The sequence below is a fragment of the Alligator mississippiensis genome, chromosome 1 (assembly GCF_030867095.1).
Source record: "Alligator mississippiensis isolate rAllMis1 chromosome 1, rAllMis1, whole genome shotgun sequence".
NCBI classification, from domain to species: domain Eukaryota; kingdom Metazoa; phylum Chordata; order Crocodylia; family Alligatoridae; genus Alligator; species Alligator mississippiensis.
The window spans coordinates 459,257,630-459,273,563 of record NC_081824.1 but is presented as its reverse complement, the minus strand read 5'-3'; the positions used below and the strand labels follow the sequence as shown (position 1 = coordinate 459,273,563).

The 15,934-nt window shown below is 46.5% G+C and overlaps 1 protein-coding gene across 7 annotated transcripts in view; it reads right to left on the bottom strand.

The window, feature by feature from the left end:
* Positions 1-15,934, bottom strand: part of SYTL2 (synaptotagmin like 2) — an 84,665-nt gene that overhangs the window by 50,550 nt on the left and 18,181 nt on the right. For 6 of the 7 annotated variants that reach the window (XM_059721981.1, XM_019488277.2, XM_006267505.4 and 3 more), the window contains exon 2: positions 11,969-12,445. In XM_059721981.1, the coding sequence (XP_059577964.1) occupies positions 11,969-12,069 (101 nt within the window). In that variant the 5' untranslated portion in view covers positions 12,070-12,445. Of the gene's footprint in view, positions 1-11,968; positions 12,446-14,330; positions 14,558-15,934 lie in introns of those variants that run through there. The other variant, XM_059721953.1, reaches the window with a different exon arrangement.

Below are 15,934 nucleotides of genomic sequence, written 5' to 3'. Positions count from 1 at the left end.
ATATATACCTGAGATATTTAAACTTATACAGGGCTGAACTAAATTCAACCTGCCTGGTGCTAAATCACCCTTTATCTACTCCTCCCAGTGACACATCCTTCAGCAAATAAGCTAATAAAATGAGCTATGAGAAAATAAGCTCTTTCTATAACAGAGGTGCAAACCACAGGACATACAGCCATCATGCCTAAGAGGGCCTCTCCTATAGCTGTGGGCTAAGCTAATCAAACTCCAGCTTTTGGTCGCTGATGACAAGCTTGAGACAAGCAACACCCCTCAGTCAATAATGGAACATACAGAGAGCAGCAGCTATGGTCAAGGTCCTTGTATTAAGAAAGGATCAATGCACTTGTAGCTTCTGATGCAATAAAGATTGAAAACTTGCTACCATTGTTCTTGGTGTTGCATCCTTCAGATCTCTGGAAGCAACACTGTCAGCAAACCCTAACCCTCCACTCTCAGAAAGGTCTTTCCCCCTTCCTTCTTTCTTTTCTTGAGGCTTAAGTCTCAGCCAGCTGGTGTTACATAACAAATGGCAGCACTAGGCACCAGTGAATTGCACAGAGGCCCATTGGCAGGACAAGAGAGCAGTGACAAGTGCTTACAGCTGCTTCTGTAATACAATTTAAGGGTGGCAATACATGTGCTCTAGGGTGCATGGGGAGGGGGGGGAGCTGCTCTCAGGAGCTGCTCCAATTTGAACGCCCACAGCATCTTGTGTATTCGTTGTCCCACATTTCAAAATGGCAGCAGGGGCATTTCAAAGCTCATTCAATGAGCTTTAGACGCTGCAGCATTCCCATTATCATGCTCCAGCAGACTGGATTAATCAAATCTGCTCCTTCTAATCAGAACACATCGGATCAGGTGTATAATGGGCACCCTAAGAGTCATCCCCTTGAGAGGTAGCAGTGTTATAGTCACCAGTTTGCTGTGAAGTCACTCCTGATAGGGACTGTGGCAGAGCCCAGAGTTGTTGGCAGGCACACCACAGTGCCTCCCGCCCAACAGGCTTCCAGCCATTTGGTTTGTGACATGCTCCTTCCAATTGCCCCCGAAACGGAGGAAAGGAGCAACTGGATACTCACCCCAAGGGGTTTTGGCCCTTCCACTGTACTCCAGCAACCATCAGCCTATCTATCCCTGCTTAGCCAATTCATAACACAGCCACAAGTGCAGATATAAGGAGAGATGATTAATATAGTACACAAGGGTTTTTACACTGCTGCCTGTTGTCCTCGCTCCCTCCATGTGTCATACCAGAATGTGTTCTCCTCAGGGCTACTTCACTTGTATTGTACAGCACCCAGCATGGTGGGGCTCCCAGGCACTACTGCAACAAGCACATCCCGAGGTTCCCGAGGAGGAAGCACTGACTCACATAGCCAGCGTTCCTCAGCTGAGTCTGCTCAACGCAGTTCCTTTTGCCTCAGGCACTGCTAGCCCTTTCCCGCTGTGCTGGCTGCTGAAACCAAGGGGCATGGGGAAAACCGCTCTGCAGGCCAGTCCTGTGTTGTGCTGAATCACCAGTGCCAGCTCTTGGTCTGCACCCCAGTGAAACTCAGGCCTCTTGGCTAGATCTGGCTGCTACATCCCCTATCTAGCACTAACCAAATTATGTCACGTTAGACTATTTTTGCAGAACCAGATGCAACACTGTACAGACACACAAAGTAGGTGTGGCTGCCCCAGGCAAAGCCTCCAAATGCACTGACCCAGCTCCTTCTTAATAGGTCACAAAATAGGCCTTTAATTCTTTCCCCTGCATTGACTGGCGCTCTTTATGGCTCTCATGCTTACGAACTATTGCTGCTGACCTCTGTTCGACTTTCTGGTCTGACTGCTTGACTTCTGTTCCCCCAGCCTGCCTCTTTCTCTTGGTAACAGCAGAGCATTCAGCACCCTTGGTCCATGCTTTTCTGGGCAGCGGAAACAAAGCAAGAAAGAACTGAGAAGAAGCCCTGTGCTCAACTCGGCAGCAGACCTCCCTTCTTAGTGAAGCATTCATAAGAACCCTGGTCCAAAGGGCCCCTTCCAGTTTCCCTTCAGGTCTTACCTGTGGTTCCTAGGAAAAGTTCTGGATGTTCCTCATTAGCAGGTACCCCACTGTCTTAACAAACACACCTAAGCAGCTGCTGCAGTCATGGCTGTAAATCCATACAATGCTACACAAAGAAGGGCTCGAGAAGGGCTACCACTAGCATCAGCACAAAAAAAATCAAACTGATCAAACCAAAGCAGCATTAGTTACATTTCCTGCTAGCAATATATACGCCGAGTACACGGTTTCACTGGAAAGGGACAAAATTAGCAACCTGCTCATCATTAGATCTGCCAACTCGAGCCTTAAAACAGTTTCTACTGCTGTTTACATAGGTGACTGGCAGGGGGTGCACATGTCCCCCGACAGGGCCAGTGCCCCCACTGACAGCCGACACTGATGCTGTCAGTAGGACTGATGCCCCCCCAACAGGGTCAGTGGTTTCTGTGGGTGCCCCCCAGATTCAGGAGGCACCAGTCGCTCATGGTTGTTTAGGTCTACTAGCATTGCTAAACAGCAATGTCATGCCAGGAGTAGCAGCTGTGTTCTGGTCTGGCTCACCCAGTAATAGGACCATGGACCACTTCCCAGGAGCCTAAGGTGCTGACACTTCTTGACACGAGCATCACCATGCAGCTCGACTGAGATTCCAGGCAGCTTGCCAAGCTGGCAGGCAGAAAAGTCACCGCAGCCACAGCTTCACATATTAGCTGCACAGTTTTACTTTACAGTTCCTGAACAATTAGTAATGTATTGGCTGCCCCATCACATACTTTTTAGGGCAATTTTACTCTGAAAATTGACTATAGAAAGCTTGTGCTTAGCTGCCTCTTTCTACAGCAGTGTTTAGCTAAAAATGTGAGGGTACAGAATTATAGGAGAGCATTATAAAGCAGATTAAAAGTCTGCATGTGAAGAGATTTTTCCAGCTACTTGACAGTCTACATCAGTTAACAGCACAGCATAAAAGATGCTCTCTAGAACTAGGTTAAACTCTTCCTTGCAAGTAAGGCAAAACTCACCTTGAGAGACCACTGGGAGAAGAGCCAAATTGCACTGAATCGGTATGCAGAACAAATGCCGTGCTCTTACTACAAAATGGGTGTTTTAGGAGCCCATTCTACAATGTCCGTGACAAGTCAAATCACATGGTAGACATGAAATCTATACAGACCAATCAGCCATATAGGAAACCCCTAGTTCAGGTTATTTACCACAATAGTCTGATCCTGTGAAAGATGCATGGGAAACATGAGATCTGCTTTACATATGAACTGGTGCATGGAAATCAGATGAAAAATTCTAATACTTTTCATATGCAGCACAAGGTCCCTCTGTCACTAGAGGATCCCTTAACTCACCCTCACTACCTAAAATGTAAGGTGTTATTACAGACCACCACACAAGTAATCTATTATGTGCCAACCACTCTCATCACTTTGCTTTACCCTTCACCCCTCTTAAACTGTGATGCTCTCGAGACGGGGATTATTCTTCCCTCTAGTTCACCGAGTGCCCAGCCCATTTAGTAAGCTATTGAAACAATCAGTTATTACCAGAAACTTGATTTAAGTAGTTCAAAGGTCCACCTGAGCCTAAGTGGCCTATCGGGTTAGGAGGATAAGGCACACCAGTTTCTGTAACCCAGGGGGAACCAACCTGTCTAGCTGGTGTGCCATGAATCAACCCCAAGCCCTCCCCAAGTGCAACTCCAATCCCCTTCCCCTCCCTGATCTACTATTCTGCTCTCTACCTTATTTGTCCCTATGTTCCCTGTTCCCTCCCCAATATGCCATATGCCACACACAAGCTGCCATGCCACTTGTAGCACAAGTTAGCCACCTATGCTCTAGCCAATGGTACAGTAGGGAGTGATATATCTAGCATCATCTCCAGTTGCCTTTGACTCAACAGCCTGACCCTAGGCCCCATTTACAGCTGCATCACCTGAGGCAGCTTCTGCAAAACCAGAAGATAGCTTTAGCTCCTGCCTCTGGAGCTGCAATGAGACAGCTTAATTATCTGACACCACTATTAAAGGAGAGTTTTCACCTTGCCGACCTGGAGTCCTGTTCCAAGTATAAGGCAAAAACACGGGGCTGGTACTGGGAAATTGCTTGTTTAAAAAACCTGCATCACCGCATCTGCAAACTCTTGTCAGAACCTCTCCCCTGTGAATGCACTATCAAAACACAGAGGATTCTGAAAAAGTCAGGGGAGGCACTTTTGAAAGAGGTAAAAACATTTTATAGACTAGTTAAACAAGTGAAGATGAGAATGCCAGATGTAGGGGATTATAACATTAACTTCTAAAGTGCCTGAGGTTTTTTAATTCCCGGAGCTCAGTAAGGAATCTTGGAGGTGGGAAAGCAGCCATGAGCATTCGCAATGCAAAAGGAACACTGTTTAAACATTAAGCTGTGTATAAACATTCCTTTTTAGTCTGCAGATGTTTAAATAACCCCTAGGAACAGCTACTCCTCTGGGGTTCATTTGGTAACTAAGTGGAAGAGGTTTGTGAGCAGCAGACATGAATCCTGAGCAGTGACTACATGCAACTTCTCTGCAAGCTGACCGAGTAGTCAATGTGAGAAACAAGAGATTTTTAAGCCTAGTCAACTGTTTTAGGTGGAAAGTATAAACAATACTGAATAGGCTCTGGTAGTGTGTAAGCACTGTGCTAGAAAAGCTCTCCTACTCTTTCTGTTCCTCACTACCTTATTTCTGATCAGCAGCAGTATCCCCCTAACTCTATGTGGCAGGCAGGGGAAGTATGGACACATACCCATTCTGGTGATGTGAATAAATCAGATTAAATCTGTATCCTGAATATTCCCATTTTGTTCTCATCCTGAATTCTAGGAACACTAGAATTAAACCAATGAGACTTTTATGAATTAATCTCAAGCCCCAGTCACAACTGCATAGCAGGACATGCAATTTGGGGATTGGGAACTGATCCAGATTGCACCATTACTACTTGCCAGTACAGGAAGAGACTAGGATCATGATCCCAGGCTCCCCCTGAACCAGCAAGCTGAAATCCAGGTGCACACACAACTTAGCATGATCTAGTTTGGTCCCAGGGATGGGACTGATAATCATCTGTTTGTCAATCCCAGCACTAGGACTGCACCAGAGCTGGTTGTTTTGCAAACTATTGTTTTGCAACATGTCCTAAAGCTGGAGGTAATGCAATGCTCTCCTCCATCTGTGCTGGTCAGCTCATTTTCCCTAGCTGGCATCAGAGTGTCTTTTCTATTCTCCAACCTTTTGGAATTTTTGACAGCTCGAGTTGCCAGACAGATGATAGTTCCAGATCATTGGTCCCAGCCCTGGGATCACACTGGGGTCAGTCCTATAGCTCTGTGCACCACCATCTGAAAACCACATGTACAGCTGGAATATACATGTGATTTTTAAAGGTCCTGGTGCACAGGGACCCCAGGATCAGGGAACCTGACCCTGAACCCAGGATCTTCATAGCCAGGATGTGGCAAAAGCCTTGCTCCACAGCTCTGGATCAAGCTGTATGCAGCAGAACCCTAATACTGACCCCATCTTGAAGAGGAGGATTTGCAAAGTATCCAGGGCATACAGAGCCACAACAGGAAGTTAAGTAAGAAAGGTAGGGTACTCCAGCTGACCAGAGAAGCAATGACCTTCCAAGTAAAAGCCACTGCAGACAGCTGAACAGCTTGTTCTTAATTCACCAGTATGCTAGGAGCTAAGTGGGCTGTGAAAGACATGCATACGAATGATCAGTGTTACAGTATTTCATAGAGTTCATAGACATTTGGGCTGGAAGGGACCTCAGAAGATCATCGAGTCCAGCCCCCTGCCCGAAGGCAGGAAGTCAGCTGGGGTCATAAGATCCCAGAAAGATAAGCATCCAATTTTTTCTTGAAGGTATTCAATGTAGGTGCTTGAACCACCTCCAATGGCAGGCTATTCTAGACCTTGAGGGCTCGGACAGTAAAGAAATTCTTCATAGTTTCATAGTTGTAGGGTCGAAGGGACCTGAGGAGATCATCTAGTCTGACCCCCTGCCGTGGCAGGAAAGAGTACTGGGGTCAAACGACCACGGACAGATGTTCGTCCAGCCTTTTTTTAAAGACCCCCAGGGTAAGAGCCAGCACCACTTCTTTTGGAAGTTGGTTCCAGGTCCTAGCCACCCTGACAGTGAAATAGCGCCTCCTAATGTCTAGCCTGAAACTACCCTCCGCTAGCTTGTGTCTGTTGTTTCTTGTAACTCCCGGGAGTGCTCGGGGGAACAGGGACTCTCCCAATGCCTGCTGGTCCCCCTCGACTAGTTTGTAAACGGCCACTAGATCCCCTCTCAGCCTTCTCTTTTGGAGGCTGAACAGGTTCAGGTTCTTCCTTATGTCCGGCCTGAAACGGTCTTGCAGTAGTTTATAACCGTTCGACCTCATTATTCCTTGGGGCGCTCTGGTGAACAAATGTTCCCCCAGATACTGATGGTCACCCCTGATAAACTTATAGGTGGCCATCAGATCACCCCTGAGCCTCCGCTTTTCCAGGCTAAAGAGCCCCATAGTTCTCAGCCTGTCGTCATAAGGTTTGTTTTCCTGACCTCTGATCATGCGCGTGGCTCTTCTCTGGACTCTCTCAAGCTTCTCCACATCCTTTTTTATTGTGGGGCCCAAAACTGGACACAGTACTCCAGCTGCGGCCTCACCAAGGCCGAGTACAAGGGGAGAATGATGTCCCGGGATATCCTTGAGAAGCATCTATGGATGCAAGCCAGCGTTTTGATCACTTTACTAGCCGCAGCATCACATTGAAGGCTCTAAAAGATCAACACTCGGGCTGGGAGGCCTACATTACCCACACAAGCTGCCATTCTGTTTGCAGGCTGCAGCCAAGGTGCGAGAGCATATGCACTCTCCAAATGTCTTGAAATCATGAAAACCTTAAAAGATTGAGTGTCATTCAGACACCCCAGAAGAGAAATACTGAGCAACAAAGCAGCATCTGTTTATGAAAGAAATAGTATTTTATCTTCAGGATTCAAATGAGCAACAGTCATAGGTAGAAGGAGGTCAATTAGAGTTGCATGAGTATTTCCACACAGAAGGAACTTGTATGCTAAGAGGAAGTATGGGAGATGTACAAAGTAGGATAAGTGAGCTTTGATGAGTTGCCTTGGGAGCAAAGACAAAGGGAAGTTGTTTTGGGGGAGAGATCAGTAACTCCATCAGCTTGTATTATAGCTCTTATGAGGCATACTCTTGACAACCACATCCCAAACTGCATTTGAGATGACTGCATTTCCATATTATGTTGGGTTTGCAACATGCCTTAATCCCATTGGAATGAAAGCTGTTGTAATGCACTACAAATCTGCATGCAATGTAAAGCTGATGTAACATGTTTCATAGGCCTGTGAGAGTCGTCAGTGAGCTGATCCGGCTTTGGATCTGGCTGCTTCAGATGCCAGGAATCCAATCTGGAGCTCCAGACCGGGTTTCCGCCTCAATCCAGCTGAAGCTTCGGAACCGCCTCGGAGATCCGGCCATAGGGTATAATGGGGAATCAATGAAATCTCTATAACTTTATTGTTTTTTTTTCTGATTTGGATGAAACTTGCAGGAATGGTAGCCTCTGCTGAGATTATGAAACTTGCCAAGTTTCAAGAAGATAGATGCAGGGGTTTGGGGGGAACTGTACCCCAAATTCTTGAAAGCCAAACTCATGTCATGGCTGTGTGTTACAACACAGGGGGGTGAAAACTGCAGGGCTGGTAGCTCTTACTGAGACCACAAAGCCTGCCAAGTTTCAAGGAGATAGGTGGGTTTCAAGGAGATAGGGGTTTGGGGGGAACTTCCCCTCAAGCTGCAGACAAGCAAAACTGGTGCCATGGGTGACATTGCGTGTGCTAAGGCGCAGCGGGGTGACAGCTGCAGGGATGGTGGCCCCTGCTGTGACGCCTGCCAGCTGTGGAGGAGATCGGTGCGGTGGGGAGTCTGGGGCCCTGCACCCCTAGCTGCTGACAGGTAAAAACTCGTGCCAAGACTGTGTCTGTCTTGGTTGAGGCAGTTGTCTGGATTGATTCTTTCCTCTCCTTAGCCTGGTTTTGCAGGTGCTAATTGATTCTCGTTAAGTCGTTATGTAGTAGCCAGGTCCTGTGCATTGAGCTGGTCCCCTGGTCCCTGTGTGAACCATGATTGATTAGTAACTGGGAACACAGCAGCTTAGCAGCCAGGCCTGCAGCAGTGTCTCCCTCCCCACCCCAGAACAGATAGTCCCACAGCACCCATGGCACCAGCTTTGCTTGTCCGCAGCTTGAGGGGCAGTTCCCCCCAAACCCCTGCACCAATCTTCTTGACACTTGGCAGGCTTTATGGCCTCAGTAAGAGCTACCAGCCCAGCAGTTTTGACCTCCCTGTGTTGTAACACGTAGATGTGACAGGAGTTTTACTTTCAAGGATTTGGGGTACAGATGCCCCAAAACCCCTGCACTGATCTTCTTGACACTTGGCAGGCTTTGTGGCCTCAGTAAGAGCTACCACCCCTGTGGTGTTCACCCCACTATGTTGTAATGCCTAGATGTGACATGTGTTTTGCTTTCAAGAATTTGGGGTGCTGTTTCCTCCAAACCCCTGCACCGATCTTTTTGAAACTTGGCAGACTTCATGCTCTCTGCAGAGTCTATCATCCCTGAAGATTTAATCCAAACTGGACACAAAATAACAAAGTTATAGGTATTTTATTGTTTCCCCATTATACCCTATGGCCGGATCTTCAAGGAGGCTCCGAACCACTTCAGAAAGCCGAACGAGGCAGTGCTTCGACCCGGATGCGCTGCTTCGGACCCTGAAGTGTCCAAAGCTTCTCCGGATCTGAAGCTCTGTCTAAAGCCTCGCACAGGCCTATCGTTTCAATCTTTTACCCCCTCAGCACCTGAGGATGCATTTTGGTAGAAAGAATTTAACCTGTTGAAGCAACCCAATCCCTGTAGGGATCAACTCCTGCTGAAGCTTCTGAGGGTGCTCAGGAACTGGTAGAGTGAGACCCAAAGTCTTCTGCTTTTATCACACCATCCCAGAGCCCTTAGAAACTTCACCACATCAAGATATATGTTATGTGGTTTGGCATGTTGTACAGTGGTGGTGACTGCAGACAGATCTGTCTACAAGCACGTCAGAACTCCCCTGTCATTAGTTTCCCCTAATTTACAGAGGGAGCAAACAAATGAATGCAGAACCCATGACAGCATCTTCTATGTATGACTCAAGGGCTTCTTCCAGGGAAAAAAGGGCACATAACCACAGCAGGGAATCTTGATGTGAAGACAACCACAACACTTTGCTGTTGCAGACAGCCTGGTGCCAGTGGGCAGTCACTTGGCCACAGGAGACACCAAGAAGCCACAAATGGAACCATATTTCTGTTGTATGTCACCATTCCCTAGCAGTGCCCCACGCTGTATTTATTCTGAACCACAAAGAGCAAGGAAGAGCCAGTGATTGCTCGGAAGCAAACGCCAAGGAATTCTCTGCTGTGTCCTTAACCCACCCAGCACTGCAAACTATGATGGTGAACAATGAGGCAGGTTCATTTGCAGTTGTGTAGATGACTACCAACACCCTGCTAGGGTTGGGTACACTAGAGACAAATGTCAGTTCAGCTGCAGGAGGGAGACTAATGCTTGTGATCTCAGCTTTCTGGCTGTGAGTCTCTCAATTTCATGAGATGCAACAGAAATTCAGGCAGGTAGCTCACGCTGATTGACAGAAGCAGCATGGACTAAGCTGCTAGTCACAGCTTTTCTGTCCTCACAGACCAGCTCTCCAGAGCACACTCACTGCTCCAGACCAGTAGGAAGAGGAGATCTACCAGCAGGGATCTACTGTGCAGTCTCTCTGAGAGCACTTGATTTGCAGATCATTGAAAGAATGGATTGTTGTAATTGCTCTTTCAAACCTAGGATTCTCTATACAACAGTGGAGGAAGTTAGGATTTCAATTACATGCACACTGACTCTTGTCAACATGTACTGTTGACATAGCATTTGCTATCCCAGCTGTCCAGAAGCATGCAGAGCTGGCCTTAGGGGTGGGCAACGTGAGCAACCACCCAGGGCACTGTGCACATACATGTGAGCAACTTGCACTCACAGCAGCACTCTCCCCAACCCCAGGAAGGAGGAACGGTGCCCAGCCCACCCCCTGCTTCCAGAAACTGCTTAAGAGGAGCCAGGCCAGCCAGTGTGGGCAGCAGTAGTGTTGCCTGCCTGCCCACCTGGTGCACTATGCCACTCTGCCTCCCCACCAGACTGTGCCCCATGCCTCTGCCTGAAGCAGTGCTGCTGACAAGTTTGCCCAGAATACCGTTTTCTCTAAAGCCGTCTCTAGGAGCACGTGCATGGTTGTGGAGTTCACCTGAGAACAAATCGAGGTTCAGGAGACCGAGACTAGATGGTTGTATACAAAAAAGGAGAGTTTAATTTGTTGCAGTTGGGATCTGGATAGACAGCTCTAGATGGAAGCTTCCACTGTCCTGGCTTCTGAGAAACCAAAAGGAAATTTCATTTCACAAAAACAAAAGAAACACATCAACTAATTAAAGTATAGGCTGTTGTATCCTACAGTTCAACACATTTATGGAAATGCATGCTTGAACTAGAACTAATGGCCAACGCAAAATGGTGCAGACACAGACAATGCATGTAGCACATTTAGAATCACTTGCACTGTTCCACTGATCACTGCCTTTACCAGGTGCTGCTTCTACCCTGGGGTGCCCCAAACACATTCAGTCCTGGGTACCCCCAACACACTACCTTTTTTTCCTACCCAGGCGTATGAGCATCACTTTAAACAACTCCAGGATTAAATATGATATTTCTCTGCCTGTTCTTAAGACACAAAGGCACTCATTCTGACTTACTGCATGTGAAAGCAGCACCTAACTTGGAGGCAATAGGCCTTCTGTGTTACGAAGACCAACTTTACCCTTTGATCTCTTTAAAGAACCACGCCATTACCCCAGCTGGCCAGGACGTTAAGAATGTTTTTTTGGAATGGTTTTAACATGCCTTTCTGTAAAAGTGTCATTTCAGACACTTGACTATTTTTGCTGTTTATAGAGGTGTATGTACAACCAAAGGGCTTGCAGTGTAACTCCTGCCTCAGTCACCTGAACAGCACTGGTCTGATGAAGAAAGGGAAGCAAGTTGTCAAGCTGAGTAAAAGCCTGACATCTCTTCTTCAAGTCACAATATGAACCATCAGGGGGGGTCTATCAGGAAAGGCTCTTTACTAGGACAGCAGCACTACCCATACGACATCCATTTAACAACCACTATATATTTGAACAGGACAGATGTTCTTTGAGAAGAACACTATTTGAACAGATGTTAAGAGGAATGTCAACTCATGGAAAGCAAGATAATCCCAAGGAGGCCTCATGCATTTAGAAATAATTAAAGAGGGACTTCAAATCTCACCTCAGCTGTTGCAGATGTAGTTTTACCAACACTCTTCCACTGGACTTACCCCCTCCCACGTTTCTATCAATCTTTGTTTAGCACCTCAACTGACTGAAAAAGCTAACATGCAAGACTTTTCCTATTGCAAAAAGAGCCAACGGCAGGCCTACAATAAGGATTTCAGCCACCATGCTTGCAGCTCATTTATGCTGGATAGGTAAAGTCATTATAAAGTTATTTTTCCCTGGTATTTTGCTCAAGCTGTACCTGTAAAAATCAGACTAAAACAGTGGCACCAGCCTATACTAGGCATAAATATCCTAAAGGCTTTAGACAAAGCAAAGTATAGAAGAGGCCTAAGAAATGTAACTTTCCACAGAGCTTGAGCTCTTCTTTTCTTGCCACTAGGCAAGCAGGCAGATGTATTTTGCAGTAGCCAAGCATCAAGTGCTTTGGGAGTGTCTGTTGCTTACCTGACCCTCTCCTCTTCTGATCTCTTTAGCTCTGCATCCCGCTGGAGCACCTTCATTATTGCCTCCTGCTCCTCCTCTGTTAGGAAGCCTAAGTCGATCATTTTGACAGCTTCAAAAGAAATCAGAGAAACCTAAAGTCCCACTTGGTTGGAGGTAGAGAAGAATGACTGAATTTGTAGTCTGTTTTAAAAAATGCAAAGGAACTGAGGTCTCAGGTCTGTACGGTTCACCAGCACTAGATTCTTTGGGACCACGTTGCAGTCAGAGGTCTGAAAAGCCTTGAATTCTGCAGTTTGCTCATAGAAGAACGTGCATGTGCCTTTCTCGGTAAGAGGCTCTCAACAGGGTGCCGCATTCCTGACTGTTCAGATCACACAAGCATTATGAAAGTTCCCATCTCTCAGCTCTCTCTCGTGAAGAAGTTCCTTGACCCAGCACAGACTGTTAATCCAATGGCAAGAAGCATTCAAACATTACCTACAAGTAAAAACACAAGGAAGAATAAGGTCTGATGTTTTGACTAAGGGAAGCGCATTAGGTTTGCCCTCCCCCACCTACCCCCCAATATAGCTAACAAGTTGTTCAGTGCAAAAAAAAAAAAAATGATACTTCAAAGTTAAAATGGTCACTTCAAGTCAAACCTGTTTAGCAGCTTCTTCAGGAAAATGGTCATTAAACTATATTCCTGCCCAATACCATGACTCACGCATGAAAAGACAGAGCATCAAGTTCCACATAGGTATGATTTTTTTTTTTTAATCTAGGGAAGAATTGAAAATAGAAAGGGTACATTGCAGAGAAATTATTCATAACACCCTGCCATCCAAACACATGGACTTGGGTATACTGCATCGTCTCAATTGCCTCAAGTTTTTCCAGGTGATTTGGGGCACATCAGTCAAACTCCATGCCTCAAGTCTCCCTCATCTGTAAAACGAAGATTTGTGCCAGGTAGCTGAGGGACAATTTGTTTTCATTTGCAAAGATCCTCAAGAAAAAGGTGTTGGCAGGCGGGGAGATGAAGCAAGATGTATTACCAACCCCAGTATTAAAAATATCAGGTGCCCAAGAATAAGTTAGCGTAGATATATTTGAGAATTCTTTTATTTACTTTCTGATTTTGTAACCTTCACAGTGAATTGCATCACACTTTTGAGCTGTTCTCTGCACCCAGAAGAGCTAGACGTTTGCTTTTATTTTTAGATGAAAGCAGAGATTCTCATGAATCCAGGAACTGGGGCTTTAAGAAAACACATTATGGCAGATGTGACATGAGGTACGAGTCAGAAATGGCACAAAACTTCCCTCCTCTCCTCCCTCTTCCAGTATGGTCTTGGGCGACTAACTGCTGGGTAGTATCAGTCACATCAGCATGGCAAATTTGTCATGCTACACTGCAAATGAATCATCCATGACATGGGTTATTCAAGATAACGTAAGATTTATGTTCATTAGACCAGGAGCGCTCAACCCCTGGCCCATATCCAGGCTCCGATGCCGTGACATACAGCCCGCAGGGCTCCCCAAGGATATGTGGGGCACTCTGCAGGCCAGGGTCCTGCATGCTAGCTTGCACGTGCAGGACAGCATAGGTCCCAATACTGGCATGGTGAGGGGTCCCTGGAGCCTGGCCCTGACATGGGGGCCTGATCTGGCCTTCAGACTAGCCCCATGCCATTCATCTGGCTGGTAGAGCCAAAACCGAGTACCCCTGAACTAGACCAGCCTGTGTTAGTGCCATAAAATGGCCAATTCCCGTGTCTCTTTCCTATACTCTTTCCTCTGACCCCCCCACACTGTAAACTGCTGTAAGCTATGGAGTTGTCATAGTTCTGTATGGGCTGTAACAATAGAAGGTAACATTATAAAGTGAAAGCAGTTTCCAAGTCCAAGACTTGCATGTTCTGAGGTTAGAGAAGAGGAGACAAAACAACCAAGACCCCAATTAAATCCTCAGGAGGCTACTCAGACAGAGGCAGATCCAGAAGGGATGCAGCAACATGATTGCACCCTGCCTTGGTTACATGCCACATGCACAGTGACCTCTGATCTCACCTGTGCATTAGCCACAGCTCTTGCTGGAGCGCTGCATGTGCCACGAGCTCCGAGCCCACCAGCTGGCTGGCACAGGCTGAGCCCACCAGCTGCTGCTCGAAAGCAGACACCGAGTACCACTGCTTGTCCCCTCTCCAATTTTTTCCTGCTGCTGATAGGGAAGAGGGAAACCAGGGATGGCAGCATCAGCCCCTGCTTCCATGCAGCTCTGGAGCCCAGGGGGTGAGCACTGCTGCCATTGCCTCTTTTCTCCCAGCCCCCGAATTCAGTGGCAGGGAAGGGAAGGGTGAACAGCTGTGGCACTTACCCCTGCACTCGGAAGCTGCCAAAAAGCAGATACTCCAGACAGACCCCACAGGGATTGACCAGTCAGGGAGCTCATAGACCTCACAGAGCTCCGATCAAGAGCTGTGCCAAGATGTTGGTGAGCATTAAGAGCTCGCTGCACTGGCATCCAGGACCCTGGCAAGGGGTGTGTGGCATGCACCACACTGTGGGAGGGGCTGTGGCTGCACCCCCACTGCAGAGATCTTGGATCTGTTCATGCAGACAGCAGCCTTTATCTACTTGGGTGGAAAGCAGACTCCTCCCTTAGGATAGCTACACCAATGAAACAATTATCACTGAAACATTCTGGGCTTCCTTCCACCCTCCCCACATCTCCCTGCACTTTAACACAAACATCTGGCACTTTAACTACATCTGTGGCATTTTAACTAAACCACATCATGTGATTGACCACCCTGTTTGTTCACTGTAGCAATGTAATCTGGAAACAGCTCAAATATGAGATTATAGCAAGATAATCTTGTTGGCATTATACAAAGGAAAAAATTCATGTCAACAGATAACCCATCTTGTTGCAGATGGGTGAAAGGCACCAGGCGCTAAATTAATCCAGGCTATTATTCAGAAAAGTGACATTAGACTGCCATAATTTATCCTGTCAAAATTTTTCATCTCAGTTTTGTTCCAAAGTTTTTATAATAGCAAGTACTAACAACCTACAATATAGAAGTTCAGCCTTTTACTGCTATCACTAAGCAAGTGTAGCAACCGGAATTAAGCTAACAATTCTGATCACAATGCACTGAGGTACAAGACTCAGTTGGTTTGGCTCGACTAATCACGCTCAAGTTCCCTTTCCACACTGAAACAAGCAGATTGAACATGTTCTTCAAGTCCTAAAGGAAGATGGTACCATTTTACAGGCATTAGTCTGATCAGATTTCCACTTTATAATCAGTGGGCAATCTAAAGGGATTGATGGAAGTCTTTTAGGTTGTATATCCTTCCTTTAGTGACCTGGACAGAACTTTTTTTATTAGAACACTTAAATCTAAATCCACCCCCTCCCTCCCCCACACAATCTGAATTTCCATTCTTTAAGTGTAAGCCAGTACCCGAAAGTGCTCGGTCCAGCTCCAGCTACTAATGTCAAGAAGCAGTGCTGATCATATTTACTGTTCTCCACTCAAGTGGAGGAATAAACAAAGATGATCAGCTTTAGTTATCACAGATGGAAAGTACCTGTCATAATATATCAGCCATGTCAGCATTTCCACTGTTAACCCAAGCCTTGGCCACTGGCTTACTGGCAGGTGCATATCTGCCAACAGTAAAAGCAAATACATTGTAGTCAAGAACCTCAGACAGCTCCTGGATGGAATTATCGGGTAATTGTCATGTAAATCAGTCATGCCTGCTTCAGGCCAAGAAATATCTTTAGAAGGCAGCCAAAGGAAGAGGTGTTACCTTTGGAAGTCATTATGTATCATTAAGGTATGAAAAGGGAAGCAGAGGGCCCTGTACTCAGCAAGCTGAGTTCTGTCTTGCCTTCTCAGAAACTGCTGAACTTAGTTAAAATAGTGGAAGCCAGGACCTCTGCCCCCCCCCAAAATAAACACTGGT